The following is an 18,959-nucleotide window of genomic DNA, read 5'->3' as shown; positions in this document are numbered from 1 at the left end:
GATTTACAAGTTTGTAGCTATTTCAAGGAGTGATCCGCCGGCTCTTGTACTACTGACGAGTAAGTACGTAGTAATTAGTAGACACAGATAATAAATAGACTACCAACTATAGACTTCTTTGTCTTAATTCAAATTTGAATCTTAAAATTCGAACGTGTAATAAAAGAACGCAGATACTGGCCACTAAATAACATTTCACAAAGTCGGAACAAAACGAGAACTTATTTTAAACATAATAATTAAGGTGAAAGTTTTAAATTCATTCGGCTTCATTATAAAAACCAACTTGCATACGGTTGAAGTAATTAAAATTGTCAATGCATAAATTATGTGAAGCGCGTAATAACAGCTTTTGTACGCATCTGTAAACTATTTTATCTTAAGTTCGATCTCCGGAACGACGTGCGGCTGTGGCATTAAGGGCCAGTAAAAACTATTAACGTTTCACTACAAATGTTTGTTTATGTAAAGTTAATTCTTTCAAAGTAATATCGATACATAAGGCGATCGCGGGGATCAACTGAATTAGTTTACGCACTGAGTGATGGCCCCGTTTGACATATGGAATCGATTAAATTTTATCGATTTAACGATGTGAGCTGTTTGTCAAAATCAATTAGGATTACTGGGCGACCACACAGCTTTTTATTGAATTCTTAAAAATAAATCGTTTTAGATGTAGATGGTTTAAATGTTTAAGAAATACAATGATAGACATTCAATTTTATGATTGTCATAGACTAAGATCAGTAATCTCCTTGGTATTTAGATTTACTATGAAGTACACTGTAAATGTTTACTTATTAGGAACAGGAAACCCATAACATATATAGGAGTCAAACCATTTCGTATCGTAACACTAGATTTTATTGATAACTCGAGACTTACTCAAAAGTACGTCGTAAGTTATACAAAAACCGCTATTGCCGGCAATAAATATCGTTAACCGAAACTAGAGCAATACAATAACACATGAACATCAAAATTGAGTTATCATTACTTCGGTTTTGCTTCGGCTCAACCGCTCACAACACACTCATCGACATAGTTTTATAGCAACTGCCGAGGCGCCCGAATTACATCGCAAACAAGCTCGATTAGATCGACTCCGAGAACTGCCCATAAATTCAACCCTAAAACAACCGCTCTGTTTAGTTTGGAAGCACCCATCCCAGTAATTATACAATAATTCATACTTTAATAAATACTAATAAATCGTTCCCTCACTCGGCCGACTCGCAGCATTATCAACCATTATTACACGATGTAATTACACCCAATAAATTACCAAATAATACATCAATCAGATGTGTTATAATTTTCTTATTATTACTTTATTTTTTTACTTTTTTTATTGGACAACGGGCAATTTTATTAAAATTATAATGCAGCGGCCGGCTCCAAATTGGGGTTGCTGGAGGCTAAGTTTCGCTTTAATTATATATGTAATGTTTAATGATATATTCTTATAATAAGCTACCTGATGCTTTTGGTGGGCATAAATCAAATATTTCATTAAAATTCGGAGAGCTTACAACCCTTCATTTGGTAGTTATTAGTCTGGGGATACGATTGTTCGCGAATCCTCTAAGTGTAGGTGAGTACCTAATTTTGTGTGGATATAGCATTTTTGTAGTGACGTTGATGAATGGGATCCGTTTAATCCGTTCGTAATGTATATTAAGTTTGAGTATCCACTTAATGCTAGCGTCCAAGTCATCGGCGTCGATAGTTTAGCTTTTGTTTTTAATGTTTTATTACTAGTAGGCGGATTACTAATCAGTTTCGATACTTGCGTAACTGCCTAGGGAAACATTTTTTTATTTGAATTAATGTGTATAGATATTTTTTCTTTGTTAGTAGCTAGTATAGTTCTCAGTTAAAATATAACGTCATTCTATATTATTAATGACTTAAGTAAATATGTTGTGGTTTCATATTAACATACATAATTATTTTCCTATAAATAGGCGAGTTCCTGTTAACATAAAACATGAATTGTATCAGCTAATTATGATGGTGTAAATTAACAGGAAAATAAGTAATAAATATAATTGTTTACCTTGTCCGACAAAAATCCAATACGCATTATACCTACAGGAAAACGTAGTATTGGATGTATTAAAGGGATTTTACAGGAACAATTGGCGGGAGTCGGTCCATAGTTCTAACGGTGCTTACTCACCAAGGAGCAAGACACGTGGCATACTATAACTAGTAATAACTAGTTTCATTTTCCTAGACACTAGAGTTATAGACACTTAATTCATCAATATTTTTGGGTTTATAACACACGCGAACACTAACTAGACTATGCGAAGTTAAAATCAACTTCTTAACGTAAGACCTCCCAAAAGACCAGGTTGGTTATTCTGTAGCTGCAGACTGCTTCGGCTTGAATATAAAGAGTAGGAACGGGGTGTTTTTTAGTTAGTAAGAATCTGATAATCCCTGTCGCCTCGCCCTAGGCGGGATAAGTCATTGCATGATTTTCGTCCCTCACAAAAAGTACTTAAGTAATTACCCGTTACCAATTGCTGATTTTGTAGCACAATACAGATAAATAAAATTAACGGAAATGCGTCAATTTGCCCGGGAAATAACCATCGTGGTTTAGTTGTTTATCAAAGTACTCGTGCTCAAAGTAATGTGGAATTAAAAACACAAGTATGTCTATGTTAATTAGTTGAGATAAGAATTAAACCGACTTGTAATTATTTTTAGAAGTTACTATTTTTGTCTACCAATAGAATAGAATCATTGTGGAAAATTTACATGTCTCGACTTTTAGTTTCAAACAATTACTATCATCATCAGTAGGAGCTCTTTCATTGCTGAACAAAAGGTATCCCCCTCTTCAAAGGAGTTACCAAAAGCCCCTATGTTTAGGATAAGCAACTTTAGAATCTCAGTTAAAGTGTTTTAGTGGCAGGGCTCCGGCTCAAAAAGGAGGAGGAGCAGGAACGGAGTGGTTTTTAGGCAGTAAGAGTCTGATACTCCATCTCGCCTTGCTGAAGACGGGAGAAGTAGTTGGCTGATTTTCCCCCCTCTTAAATAAGAAGTGCATCGGTGGCGGATCATAGTTTTAAGACATGTGAGACGCGGGGTCCGAAATGATTTCAGTATTTCATGAACATAAGCACAGTTCAAAACGTATCTATCTATCAATACTTCAGTTCAATCTACTGAACGAATTTATTCATTTTTGTAAACTGTATGAGGCTCAAAAATCACTTCTTGTTCTCCGACTAACTTAGACAATAGAAACATCTGATACAGGTACTCTCCTTGCCTTAATGTAAGCTAGAAGGTACCTAAACCACAAAATCATCTCCGTACACAGCAAACACACACAAACATAATCCAATTTCGTTAACAAAACTGGATTAATTAGTTCTATTTATAGACATTTATAATTACTTAGTATTTGGCCAACTAAACAATAGTGTACAGAACTAGATGATTCATTTCATTGTTCTAAAATTAGGTCCAAACTCATTCTGACTTGTTTAGTTCTGAAATCGGTTGATTACTTTAATCCTAGCCATATGGTCAATTGCTTAGAAGAATTTGTACACGGTAGTTTGTGAAATATCCTGTAATACTCTTTAGAACTGGCGATGACCTTTAATTGCTATTTTGACTCTTGCTACCAAGCTTTACTTGGCTTATCCGTCTATCTTTTTTCAATGTGATAAACCCTCACACACATCAACAGCCGACCACTGCTGATCAAATACATCTTCTAGCACAGAGGTTTGGGCATTCATCACCACGCTTGCAACACGCATTGTGTTGGCCTAGACTTCGTGGGTATCATAATGTTCAAGAATTTTGATTTTATTAAAAAAGTAAATCTCACCATCAAAGATTTCTGCAGTCTAACTTTTGATAATCAAATCAAAGGGGTAATCACTCGATTAGATGAATCTATCAGCAAAAAGAAACAGCCCAACATCAAAACAAAAACGTAGGGCGCAAATATCACAACACAAAGTGTTACTCAACATTAAAAAACTTACATCGTCTCCCATTATTAAAAACTTATAAAACCAATAAATAAAACTACAACTAGAAATTAAAATACGACCATTTATCACCTGCATCACATCTGGACAAATAATTGTAATAAAACTGGTAGCATCACTATTATTAAAAACTTTAAGGGTTGCCATGACATCGAATAGTGCTGCCCTAAATTTATTATTGGCGATTTTAATTTTATTATTCATTTTTTTCTTCGTCTTATACGAACTAGTGTTGTTTGTCTGATCTTGTTAATAGTATTATTTATTGGTTGAAAACTATTGCTTTCATTTAGTGTCGATACATGTTTTATGCATTAAGAAAGGTCACTTTGATACATGTGGTGTAGAAATTACGCCTATTTTTAAACGAGTCCCGAGTACCGACCTTCTACGCTATACAACTCACAATTTGTCACTCTGTAAGTCACGAATTATGACTTGTCATCACCAGGAACTAGTAAGAAGTTTTAATCAAGATCTGAGTCTAAAGATTCTTTACCACGGCCACGGCCTTACAGAAAATCGACGTGAAACAACGCTTGCGTTGTGTGAGTGAGGTTACCAGAGGCCCAATCTTCCCAATCCCTGATTCCACAACAACCCTTAAATTCCTAACTCCCAAAAGGCTGGCAACGCACTTGTAACGCCTCTGGTGTTTCAAGTGTCCATGGGCGGCGGAGATTACTTACCATCAGGTGATATGTCTGCTCGATCAATGCGTGTTCCATAAAAAAAAATCGATCAACAATCCATGATTCTATTTACTTGCTCTATACTATAAGTTTGATTGATACAAACTTATACTAGCGGAAAACAGCGCTAGATTATAAACATCCGCTGAGCAGTGAATTGACAAGAAACTGTTTGCACTATAATTGACACAATTGTCTTTGGGTAATCCAGGAATAGCCACTCGGGAAGTCTTGCTATCATTGATTAAAAGTTTTCAAATAGCCACATTAATAAGAACGTTGTTCACTATTTATTGGACTTATTCGTTTGTTTTTGAGGCAAGCACTAAATACATGGTCTTTTTGCTTTGTTAGAGATCTTCAATCTTCATATCTGTCACCTCAAAAGGCATTTGATCGACTTGCAAATTTACCTACGCCTTCTTTCAACTGTTTTTCTAGAGATCTAGAGAAGTTCATAAATTGTACATGAGGTTTTTTAACAATACTAGCTGACCCAGCAAACTTTTGTGCCGCCTAAAACTTTTTTTCTCACCTTTTAGACCTTGTCTAGACTTCCACAAATAATTCAAGACCAGAATTAGCTAAATCGGTTCAGCCGTTCTCGAGTTTTAGCGAAACTAAAGAACAGCAATTGATTTTTATATAACACTTATAAATTCTCATCATCTGTATCTAATTTTCTTACCAATTCCAAACCAACATCATCTACCACCTGTTCTACCTTAAAATCAAATTCTCAGCTAGTCCCATCCAAAGAACATCCATCGGAAGGTATAAAAGCATTATTTGTTTGCTTCATACCTCCGCGAACGTTCCTCTTCTATCGTTTACCGCTTTGTCCTCATTCACTCTTCCCTCCGGTATTCTTTCAACACGTCCCAGCCATTGAGATTTGCTCTTTCTTATTTTCGCAAATATTTTCATGGGATTTTTTAATTTTTTCCTCGCGTACCTCAAGCTCAAAAATTCGTTTTGGCCGATATCTGATTTTGTTTCTTTATGTGCGAGTGGTGTAAATTAACGAAATGGAATGATAGTTGTGTTGTTTGTGGCTTTCTGTTCTTTTCTTTTTAATGCTTTATTGGCTTAGTTTCTTTTGGAGTTCAATCATGACTGGACAAAAGGATTACATTATTTTAATGGACAAGCCCACTAAAACCTCCCAAACCGCTGCAACTCCTGTAAGCCACGATCTACAGTAGATACAACCATGAAAACACCGAAACACTGAAATCCAGCGCGTCACAGGAATAAGAATAACTGTCTTGGATCCCGCAACGAAATAAATTTGAAGAAATAATAGAGCAGATAAGAAAAATAATAGTTTCCTCGTAAAATACTAAGCGTTACATTACCCAATATATATCTAGAAGTTATCTGTTCTGCCAGTTTAACTGTTGATCCCTTGTGCCAATAGAACTTCTTCCCATGTCCCAGTTGAATTCAAAAATAATTTCTAAAACCCCGAAAAATCAAGATTTTTATACTCACCAATAACACAATTATTCCCAACATCATCAGCTCGAACACAAACCAAACTCGCTGTACCAACTAGTTATTTTTCAATTAAAACTAAATAAGTTAAATCATTAATTAAATTAGTCTGTTCCTTCATTACAGCGGCCTTGATAAGCCCATACACTCAATTTAAACAAATTCCAGTGTATGTTAGAATCATTGTGGACATTGAGGGATATGGCTACTTATAACGATTGTTTAAACCAACTCGACGAATCGTCAGTATAATAACGTTGTTTAAATCAAGTGCCTTCTTCCGAGAAGGGGGGAATAGAGGCGGAAATATTTCGCATGGAAACTAAGAGGGGGGTATTTGAGGACTATTGTTTTTGACCTGTTTGTAATTTTTGGGTGTGTTTCGTTTTTGTAGTGGTTCTGTGTTTGTGTGTGTTGTTACTTGTGCTTTGGTTTTTGGGTGTGTGTGTGTAATGTATTACTATTCAAGAGGTAAGTTTTCTAACGGTACACAAGTATTCTAGTGTTTAGATCTCTTTGATTTTTCATTATGGTGTAGCTTGTCTTGTGATTATTTTGATTCATCATGCCCGTAGCACTAATTTCAACACAATACATAAGTAAATTTGAAATTATATGTTTTTAAATGCACCCACGACACAAGAGAAAATCCTAGAGTGTGGCAACTTATTTTTTTTTAAATAAGCATTAAAGAATGGTTACATAATTACTTGTAACCTATTTATTTATTTGGAAATATTATTGCAGTCGGCGATACTTCTGTTTTTCCAAACAGGTATGCAACTGTCATAAAGGCTACGAATTTGTCCTTTTATAACTTTGTAACAAATTCCCAGTAACTTATACATCTGAACTTAAAATATCACAACTATTTAAGCAGGCCATTTAAATGTGCTAATTGGAATACAATTCTGAGGAAAAATGTGCATATGCTCGAGCCGTTAAATTGCACGCCTATAAGTAGGTCGTGTTCTTAATAATTATGCTAAATATGAACAAAACGGAATACACTATATTCTAAGGAATTGTTTAATGACTGATCCGTAGACAGCAAATAAGTATAACACAGAAAACGTTCAAAAAATTCCACAATTAATTAAAGTAAACAAGTTTTTCAGTATCTCAAATACAGTGTACAAAATAAAATAACATTGTTTCAAGTCTAATTAAGTATTAATGAGGACTCATTAGTATTACAAGGAAATAGTTAATCAATCGCTTATCTATCCTAATATACGACCACAAAGTTACACAATATTTTATACCGATGTTTTCCCAGTGCGTAACTTAATTACGAAAATACTACGCCTCATTAATGAGCGTTACCTTTTGGAAATAGAAGTCTGTCGAGTCGCCTTTACTGTCAAACTTATTTTTAGTTTTTTTTTTCTTCTCTTGTCGTTATGTAGCTACTGTGTGACAGTGACGTCTTTGTGTGTGTGTTACCGGTAATTTTAAGTACGTATTGTTAACTTGCATTGCAATATGCTTCCAATTATCCTCAACCAATTTATGTTGCAAATCTTGTTTTTAACCCATATCCTTATTAATGGAAATGGAATTAAAGAGGAAAATTGATTTCTAAAAATAATATTAAACTAACGTCTACTCAATGAACTCCTGTTCCCCAATGGCGGATAAAATACCGCAGAATCCGAAACAGAAAGATAAAGTTTCTAAGAATTATTTGTCAAACAATAATAATTAATCGTTAATGCATTGAATACAATTAATAATATCGTTATTTTATTCTGTCAATGCAAAGGTCGCGAAGTAAAAAAATCTTTAACAAACAGCGTAATTATTATGGCACGTTGTAATTACTTGTCGATCTTTGATGTACCTTTTAATTAGTAGTTGTTTACACCACGATAACGCAGGGCTGGTAACACTGTCCGAATAATAATTACCTCATTTGTGACGTCACTGTACATTATAAAATAATAACAGGCCGCCATCTTGTGCGGTCTGTTTGAAGTGATAATTCTGAAATCATTAACATAATTACTATACGTTTTTGTTATAAGTTTTATGTCTTTGCCGAAATAATGTGGAATGTTTTAATGGGTTCAATGGTAGCGGCTTAATTTTACTTTTAATTTATGGGCGTGTCACATAATGAATAAATCTATGATTAGACAAAGCTGTTTTGCGAGGGCGGCTAAAGAATAATTCTTGAGCTCGCATTTACAATTAATATAATATCATTCTTATAAGTTACATCTCAATTCAGTGTTCTACATTCTACATCGAGTTAGAATGTTGTAATAATTTATTGTGGGCAGATTATTATCTTATAAAACTGATTTAAATATCCGATGCTTATGATCAAGTTCTCTTGGACTTGACTTGTACACTAAACATAACAAGTTCTGCTACTGACTACTTTGAAGTCATAGGATAATAATTTCTCTTGAATAATGGTTGTGTAACATTCTGATTAAGTATAATGTGACCAAACCCATTGATTAGTAATAACTTAATAGTTTCACGTCATTCAACTTTCTATGTCCTTAAAAGAAAGTCGTTGTCCGTTTCTAAATAATCTTATAGTATATTTTTTATAATAAGTATAGTGAGACGTACTAAATTAACTAAAAATAGCGGTTTACTCACTTAAAGAGTTAATTAGTTTACTCAGTAGGCTGCAGGCATCATGAAGAGTCCCTCTGTGACTCAAAACTAGTAGAGCTTTTCTCAATATATTTACATAAGGTAATTGGAGCTCCAGTTACCTCACGTACACAACAAATCATAACGCAAGCGTAGATACACGTCGGTTTTCTGTGAGGCCGTAGTATCACTCTGTTCGTTCGTGCCGAAGCATGGCTCTTTCATACTTATACACACAAAATCATAATAATAATATATAATCCACACTCTTGGCAAGCATTTAAGGGAACCTAATTAACTAGTCTTAGAAGATTTCCAGGTCTTCTAACTAAACACTAACACCAAACGTTAGATATGTTTTCATCTCTCTTTTTCCAATAGAACACTACATAATGCATTCTTTAACGTAAATAAAGTTGCATAAAGAAAGAAAGAGAACAAAATATACGCTGTTTTCTTTTTATCATCTAGGTTGGCTTACCCTTGACCGAGTGGCTAAGTTCCGTATCGGTAAAAATCGAGAAGTATCGATAAGCGAGCGTGAGCTGGGAACGGAAGCCCTCAAATGAGACTGATAAAACCGATAGCCAGTTTATAGACTTTAGCTACGGCTATTGGAAATTTTAAATAAAGTCTAAAGCGATTGGTAGGAAGATTTTCAGTATTGTATTTTACAAGAAAATACGTTTACTTAATTAAGTACTAATTCATTTGTTGAGTAATGTTACGTATATTTTTATAGCTAGTTTCATTTAACTATAAGTCTTGTTTTAATGTACCCAAAGTTCAAATTTAGAATCATACACCTACTTGATCGAACACTAATTAAGTCTATCTATTCTTTTGTTTTTCAAATTGAGACACAATGTCTATAACAATATGACTTACATTACTTCCACACCGTAACCTTTTAAAATCGTGGACTCGATTGTAACCCTTTACAGGGCTAATCGTCGGAACCCTTCGATTTTTTCCAAAGCTTAAACAATAATAATGGCCAATGGTATTCGAAGCACCCTCTTCAACCGTAAGTTAAATCATAAAAATAGTTTATTACTATTTTAAATCGTAACCGACATAACCTTTTAGTTTTCAATACGGATTTTTATTAATACACATTATTATAATTGCATACATTTGCTGGAAAAAGTAATATAATAATACATATAACACAGTTCATCTGTAGAAAATTACACGTAAGAAAAAGAGCACCCTATAGAGTATAGACATAGGAGTATAAAAAAAGATACAAAAGTAATATTTAATATGGTGTTACACAGTCATCATCCTCTTCAGCATACAAATACAAACTACAATCGGAATATAACACATTGCGATTGCTCGTAAATGTTGAAAATCGCGATTCCAATCGTAAAATGGTAGTCGCAACTTATAATTTCAACGGAACAGAAAAAAAATAGACGATTCAGAATTAAAATCGCTAATGACTAAGACCATTAAGTTAATCATTTTAATTAGACGTTGGTGTACGCTTGCGTTTCTATATTTTTTCGTGTAAAGGGGAGAGCGGGGTAATAATGTAGCTACCACGACCGTTTCGATCTACACTTCATACAATACTACTAAACTTCATTACTCCGAACTTAACTTTCATATTAAAACAGCAATGTACTATAAATAATTTCGAACTTAATTTAATTAGAGCAGTGTACGGTAGCCGCTCTATATCTATCAAATGTCATAAATAAAGACACAAACGAGTCTGAACCGGGCTTGTCATTTATTGGGGTGATAAAAATTAGATGTTTTTTGTAGCCAATTGAACATGCTACTTAATTGAATTTATTAAGTTTTATTACACCTTGTAAAGAGTCGGTAATTAAAAAAATATTCAAGTGCTATTTGTTATAGGTATTTCGGTCCTAGTTAGTTGAATGTCTGCCTACGACAAAATGAATTTATAAGATACTCTCAACTGAATACACTGATTAACGAAAAGGCTTCTAGATTTGTAAGTATTACCATTTTACTGAATTAAAAACCCCTTCATTTAGTCCCTGTCTTCGTCAGTCGTGATTTCGTGAAGGATATATTAAGGAGCTACGAATGAATATTCTATGGATGGTTCTTCATTTTGACGTCGCATTTATAATTTCCTTAACTATTTTGTCGAGTTACTGATTGGGTTAATTGGCATACAAGTTTTTTGTCATGAATGTTGTCAAGACATAAAGAAAATATTCTAAATAATAATTAAAAGTACCTTTCACCGACAAGCATGCATGAACAGACGGTCTTACTAATAAAAATATATTAAACAACTGTTTAACGTCTGATTACTTATTCAGTGTTTAAGGTGTGAATAGCTAGATATACACTACTTTACTAATAAACAGTGTGTAAGCGAGTAACTATTTAATTGTTATAACACTATTGGTAACATTTTGAGAAGTGTTCCGAAACCTTAAAACGTTAAAAACACCACACATTTCTATTTCTATTTTTCTTTCATATTTACATGATTTTATTTACCAGTCACTAGAAAATAAGAAATTAAGGACTTCTGTTTATTACAAAATATTTTCAGTATACATACATGTAGATATTTAAATTATTTTATTTTACATTTTCCAATCGGTAAAATGTCATCTATAATTAAGAACATGTTTTGAACGCGCTTTGAAACGTCAAATGTCATTTTCCGCAAGAAATGTAAAAAGATAAATACAAACACAGGTCATGTTGTTTTTCGTATTTATATTTCATATGCATTAATTTTATTATTGATAACAATGGGAAATGGAGTTGTTTGTATCGTAGCAATGAACAGAAAGCGTGCTACTAATAATTGGGATCCCTTGTGATTGGGTTTAAAGTAAGTATTATTTTCCAAATTCTGCTCCAGTTAATTCTCAAACCTATATATTTTTTAAATTACTACCTATTTGTTTCAGCATAAGGATGAGCAGATGATAAGAAATCAAGTTCTCAATGAGAACTGTCGTAGACTGAAAATGAGATAACAAAGAAACACATGCTAAAAGCCTATGAGTGGACGCGAGCTGAACAAGAGCTAAGAAATTAAAAATAACAAAATATTTGACTAGAAACTCAAATAAATAAAATACATTCTCAGTATAAACTTGTTCTTTTATTTTAAGGAAATGTTTGTTAAAACTGTGTTCTTATAAACAATTGTCTTGCAAGTTGTCCAGTAATATCGTATGATGCCTCTGACTCTGTTGTTGATGAAATGGTGCCTGATTACCAGTTTCAAACATTTAAAGAATTTACAGTACAGCAAGAGGAAGTAAATGTTTAATTTTTGACTCTTGCCATGTATGCTGGTTGCATCGTCTTGTACTTCTTACTGCGCCCATACCCTGAGAGCAACACAAACTTGAAGGAGCTTCAAGTTTGTGTAGCACAAAGAAGCCGCCAGCCAACCTTCTTTGTTTGTTCTATGTCTTCTCGGATCAAGTCCACCACTTCTCTGACATATCTCTTAGTAAACCTGTATTTACCTTTACATTCATCTTCTTCGAAAAAAAGGCATCAAATACGTGTTCTATAAGGTTTTAGTAAACCTGTATTTACGTTTACATTCATCTTTTTCGAAAGAAAAGAAATCAATACGTGTTTTATAAGGTTTTGTCTTTCTTGGTCGTTCCTCATCGTCCAACTCAAGAATATTAAAATGGCGCAGATATTCTAAATAATCCATAATAACCACTATAAATTTGTTGGTTATTCACACGCTAAACAAGCTCATACGACTGAATAAGGATTGTGTAAAATGACATACACTTATACAACTGTTATAACGGGTGTATAAGATGACAACCCCTATACATTGATTATTGGTAATGAATATGCTATAACGCGTGTATACAGCGTTAAAGGGTTACCATGGCTTTTATTTAGAATTAAATCTGAATAGCGTCTCATTATCTTTAATTATATACTGATTCTTCGGCAGAAGGGTGCCCGTTTTACTTATTGCTGCGTTCCCAATTATAAACTGCTATATATTTAGTTTTATACTTAAATATATTAAGCACTCGTCACAGAGACCCTTAATTTCTGCTTTTGACTACACCTTTCTTTAAAGTAGTTGTTTTCTTTAAAATTAAAGGGTTACCATGGCTTTTATTTAGAATTAAATGTTCTGATGTTTTTTGTTTACTAAAAGTAACGTAAATGTCTCTTCAAGTTGATACGTATACTGATAGTCCTGTCAACACATTTAGTAGCTAAATGACAAGGCATTTTAGCATCATTTTAGAATGATATCTCGTTTTTAAGTCTTATTATCCGATCCTACAAATCAAAACGTAACTCCTATTAAATGTCTACTTCGTTATTCAAGGAAGTTTAGATAAAATGAGTTCTGATACTTCATCAAATCATTTACATATTCACCCTTAAACATTAAAAAAGTGTCATTACAAACATTAAACTGCGCATCAACTATCATTTTCATTAAAAAGCCTCGATATAAATAGAGAATCTTTTCAACTGTACTTATTAGAGGGTGAAAAGGGGATGCCAAGGTAAAAAGTGTAATTATGTTGATTATTTAGGCCTTAATGCGCCGACTATCCCGCACCTCCCCGAGCCGTCATTAATCGCCCCCCTCCCCCCCCCTTTCCTTACAGCCTTTATTATTTCGTTTCAATTATTTTTGTGATTATCTTTTTATGGCGGGCGCGCATTAAAACTCGAAAAAATAACAGTGGACATTAAATGTAATTAGAATCGAAATTACGAGATGTCACCCGGTGGTGTTTGTGTTTTTAATATTATTAGGGTTCTGTGCGTTTTTAAGCCGCGTTTGTCGGTTTATGGCGTGTTTTAGAATGTCTTTTGTCGTGTTTTGTTATTTGTTCGAGACGAGAGACGATCGTGTGATTTTAATTTTATGTTTGTTGCGGTGTTAAGATTACTAGTAAACCGCCTTACTCAGAGTCATTTAATGGTAACTTAACCCAGTCATTAGCAATTGTTTTCGATACAAAATCGTTACTAAGGAATGGTTTAAGTAATCATTAAATGACTCTGAATGCGGCAATAAGTGTATCTGCATTTCTCGACAATTACTGCGAGATTTCTATTAGCCGATATTTTATAAACAGTGACTAACTATTGTGCAGTGTGTTTCTTGCTCCTTCTTCTCAATTCGAAGCTACACTTTGGAACGTGCACCTAGCTTCACTGACGGACAGACTGACAGACTATTGTTTATTTCTTGACGTTATGGTTTAATTGGAATAAAGGATTTGACTTTGACTTTGACTATGCAATTAGTTTTGGACTGTATTTGTTTATATTTTAAGGAATATTATCACACGTAATGTAAAATCGATCGTCACGTCATTTTTACACATAACGCGTATCCAGAAGTGACATTACGCGATATTTCAAATCAATATATCTTCGAAAGTATTTGTTTCCGTAACAAAATAAAAAATACGTTACTAATATTTTAAAATAATCTACAAGACGGACATTAAAATAAAAATTAGTCATCTACCCTATAACAACAGTCAAAACAGACTCGTTAGAATATAAAACTGGTCACAAAAAATATTATACAAAACGGTCTTAGTACCGTATTTAAATAGATTTTCTAACATCGTTGTGTATAAGACCTTATTATAAACATGTAACGTCTATACAAATGTAAATCATTAATTTCTATGGCAACGGAAATATAAAAACACGGATACTTAATACTAAGTTAGACGCGTGACTGGTAACAATAGGACTTAGATTTGCCAACCCTTTGATTCGATTCACTAATGAATAGAAGACATGAACAACTAAGATTCAACCTTAACTCTTACATGGGAGAGTTTGTATTAGAATGGTGATAGATGTTAATGCATATTATTATTGAGATTATTTTATGGGTGAGCAATTTTTATGATTGTGCAGCCTTTGTGCAGTAGGTGAGTATTGCACAGATGTTGAGTTATTGTTTGGTTAATCGTTAAATCTTTTGCTGCTACCAATGGCACGATTCTATTTAATAGGGTAGATGTCTAATTTTTATTTTAATGTCCGTCTTGTAGATTATTTTTAAAGATTAGATATGTATTTTTTATTTTCTTACGGATATAAATAGTTTCAAAGATATTTTGGTTTGAAATATCGCGTGACGTCACTTCTAGGTACTTTTTATACGTAGAAATGACCTATTTGCAATCACTTATACAACTTATATGAAAAAAATAAGTGTGTCTACTATTTTTTCATTACCTAACTAACGGACACACTAGATTTTTAATTTTCATACTCTGTCATCATCCCTATTAAAATTTGATTTCAATGAATAAAGATTTTAATTTAGCCATAAAACAGTTTTCTTAAAAAAGTTAACATATTTAACTATTAAAATACAATCCAAAAACAGCTGAAATAATCGTTTAACTATTTTAAAGCAATTATTTTGTTCCAACATGAAGATATGTTGGAACAAAATAATTGTTTTACCGACTTAACCATAAAAGAGCCAAAAGAATAATTTTCTCTACTTAACCTTAAATTAATTGCATGCCGACATCAACTGTCAATCCGACAGTAAACCAAAAGCACACAGTTTAAAATTGACATTTAATATAAAACTGAAATAATTATCCACATTTTACAAACGTGTGGTCAGCGGCGATCACGCGGGATTGGCAGGGAACGAAAACGATGGGGTGACCAGCCACGCTCAATGTATTTGGGACAATGCATGTTGATTTACTCCGTGGAATCAATTGAGTAATGCTAGTGAATTGTTTCGTGTGCTTAAATGTCTGTCTTTTAATAAAAATGTTGCGCTTATCTTAGGAACGGCTGGACTAGTTTTGATGTATAGTTTTTTTGTATTTGTTCTTTGAAATTCGAGTAAAGATTTTATGAAATACTAATTTTAAATGAATTTGAATTGATTTGTTGGAATAGATAAATAATTATTATTATCGAATTAAAACTTAAGTATTGTTTAAGTTCCATATAGTTTGATTGCTTGATAGAAATTAATACTACGTAACATTAATACCAAAAAAAAAACAACTAACCAGGGTGAAATCCCAACAAAAATTTAACCCATCGCAGCTAAATCGAACACAAATCCTAACTTAAAAACTAAAACACCACCAAAGCACGCAAATACCTGCAGCGCAAACAAAAAAAAATCTAATAAAACAAAAAACAAACGCGCATAAATGGAAAATAAATACCAAATTGCAATTTCCAATAAGCCAAAATCATGGGCTCTACGCGCATCGAAAATGAAAGTGCTCGTCCGAAAACGCAGTGGACATTCATTGATATATGTATCTCTTCATCTATTATTATATTTACGAATGCGTTTATGCCTGGCCTCGGTGAAAGCGAAACTGTTTTCAATTGTTATCCCTCTCACCGCTTAATTGACCGATATTTGTAAAAGCCAGTGGTTAATTTGCGTTTTCAACGATACACTAGCGGTTACCGCGTAGGAATGCTTTTTATGGTGCTATAGTTTTTGACAGGATGGTTTCTGGACTTATAGCGTGGTTTTAACCAAGTAACTATTACGTATGTTAGTAGTATAACCGTATTATTTGACGATGGATTTTCGTTTTTTGAGGGGAAAATCATTTAATGTCTTCTTTTGGGCGAGGTGAGAGGGAGTGTCAGAATCTAAAAACCATGCCGCTGCTACTTCTGCTTTTCTAGCCGGAGTCCCGGTAACCCACTAGGTAGTCCGTCAGTATTAAACGGTGGACTATGTTTTTGATAATAACTGAAAATATACTCAACTTAATAATCATTGAATGATATTTCGTTCCATTTCAGAGTAGGTATATTGAAAAAAGTAGGTTAAGGTGAAACAGTAACATCGGCATTGAGAGATTTCAAGTGCTTTCAATACTCATTCTACCGAAAGTTAAAAAGATAGCCGGAATTACTTTTACTAGTCAAACGAAAATTATGAGAAAAGTTAATGACATAATAGTATTACCCCATTCAAATGGAAACGTTAAAGTTTGCAGCATCAAGCACTTATCTGTAGGCGTATGTTTATAAACATACCAACGCCTACATGCTACATTTGAACTAAAATATTCAGGTGGTTTGGTAAGGAGACTTGAACAGACACAAAGCGATTGCTATCCTTCTTAAATCTTAGAAATTGGTCCTATGTAAGAAAGATAATAATCTTGATTCAAGTCGCAGGGAACCGCTGGATGCAGGTCGCTTCCAACCGGCCTATCTGAAAGTCATTGGGGGAGGCCTATGTTCAACAGTGGACGTCTTATGGCTGATATGATGATGATGATAAAGAAGAAAGATAACTAACTTCAGTTAACAGTTCTTCTACATCAACGTAAAGCGTCTTATAACGTTCTCAATTCCAAAATCTTAACTAACAATAACACCAAACAAATCAAATCGTTAAATTGGAGCTCCTGTCCTGAAAACAGCAAACATTACAGTCACCGCAGCTCAAACTTTTTACTGTTCATCCCCTAATCTCGTTTGCATTCTAAACAGGTCGCTTTTATTACAGCACAGCACAACATAATCTCCTAGAGTGTAATAAACACACAATTTCAACGTTCTATAGAAGTATTCCATTGTGCTGTTTTAAATATCTATTTTGATGGAGATTCATTGTTTGTCTAATGTGCAAACTTCTTCTTTCAATGTCTTCAGAGAATATTACCTGTTGGTGTTTGAAGCAAGACTAATAAAATCTGCTGTTAAAGACACACCAGAACTATCTGCGTCCATTCCCTTCCCTTTCGAAAAGATATCAGTATGGTTTTGGAGTCTTTTTAATCAATCACTTCAACAGTCTACACTAAAACTTCTGGCATGTATCTCTAGGATAAATAATGCTAAGTTTTATCCTTTAATAGGATTTTGAAAACTAATACATTCTTTCTTCGTTTTATTTTTCTTTATGGTACAACCTGGTAAGAGAGTAGATGGTTTACCTGACGGTAAGCAATCGAAACACCAAGTGCGTTACCGGCCTTCTGGGGCTTAGGAATTTAAGGGTTGTTGGTAATTGTCAATCATCTTTTTCTACAGCCAAAGTCATAAACACACTAGCATTATCACCTTTATCATCTTTAATGAAAATATCAATTACAACCAGTACTTTTCGTTCCAATCCTTTGTCATCTACGACCATAATTTCCAAACACTCATAAGTAACTTCAAACAAGCCATATTCAAGTTTAACAACAGAATAACTCCTTAGCAGTCTGCCACCGTGCTTAATATCATCACCATTGTGAATTTACGCGCTTTGTCGTCTGTAAATAACACATTAGAAGGAATTTTACGCGTTCCCTGCATTTCCTTGACCATTACGATTGTTCGTGTGATGTGTTAGTAATAAAAGCCCTGTTTCTATGCTGCTATTAATATTTAGTTCAAAGGACTTGTTGACGCTTCATTTTATACTATTATTGCTACTCGTAGACGATTAAGGTGATTTTTTGTGTTTGTATGTGCCGTTGAACTGTGGTTTTGGATTGTTTTAATTTTAATGTCTTTATAGTAATGGAACTGATTAGAAACTTAATCAATATTTATAAGTTGTTTTCCAAACGTTCCAGAAATTCTCACTTTTTTATTTGTACAAAATGAGACACTAAATCCTAAGCACCTATTGTCTCGTGGTTAAATACCTTAAACACTACTTTAACACGGTAGATTTTTACATCAATGATCTCTCTAGTATTATCATTTCAATTATATAAAACTCTTTTAATATATGAGTCTTAATTCTCATATTTGAGTAAGTTCAAAAAGAAGCTGATACATTCCAATGTTTTTTGTTTCGTTCTCAGATCGACATGGATATAACGGGGACTTAGAATCGAAATATAACATGTACAATTGTGCATACCCGTCAAAAGATACCTGGATGCTTACCGCTCTGTTTACCCACTTCAATCAAAACCGTGAGTATTTTCTATAGTACCATGAATATGTCCATGTTGATCTGAAAACTTTAATAATGTCTCTAAAATACATAGTAAACAAAATTCGATCCTATCAATCGTATATATTTTTAATGGCTACCTATTTTGCTCTCTCCTCGGTTGAATACATAGGCGTATCTGCGACTTTGTCCTCTTCTAATCGTAGATACCAAAATTCATCGAAATCGATGCAA

The 18,959-nt window shown here is 33.6% G+C and overlaps 1 protein-coding gene across 10 annotated transcripts in view; it reads left to right on the top strand.

The window, feature by feature from the left end:
* LOC118268866 (POU domain, class 6, transcription factor 2) overlaps nucleotides 1-18,959 on the top strand; it is a 149,536-nt gene that overhangs the window by 9,281 nt on the left and 121,296 nt on the right. For 6 of the 10 annotated variants that reach the window (XM_035583633.2, XM_035583635.2, XM_035583632.2 and 3 more), the window contains one exon: nucleotides 18,631-18,744. The exons of the other annotated variants lie outside the window; for them this stretch is intronic. In XM_035583633.2, the coding sequence (XP_035439526.1) occupies nucleotides 18,672-18,744 (73 nt within the window). In that variant the 5' untranslated portion in view covers nucleotides 18,631-18,671. The remainder of the gene's footprint in view (nucleotides 1-18,630; nucleotides 18,745-18,959) is intronic. 10 annotated transcript variants of the gene reach the window in all.

The sequence above is a fragment of the Spodoptera frugiperda genome, chromosome 2, assembly GCF_023101765.2.
Source record: "Spodoptera frugiperda isolate SF20-4 chromosome 2, AGI-APGP_CSIRO_Sfru_2.0, whole genome shotgun sequence".
NCBI classification, from domain to species: domain Eukaryota; kingdom Metazoa; phylum Arthropoda; class Insecta; order Lepidoptera; family Noctuidae; genus Spodoptera; species Spodoptera frugiperda.
Note: the sequence above shows the minus strand (reverse complement) of the source record. Positions and strands in the feature narration are given on the sequence as shown.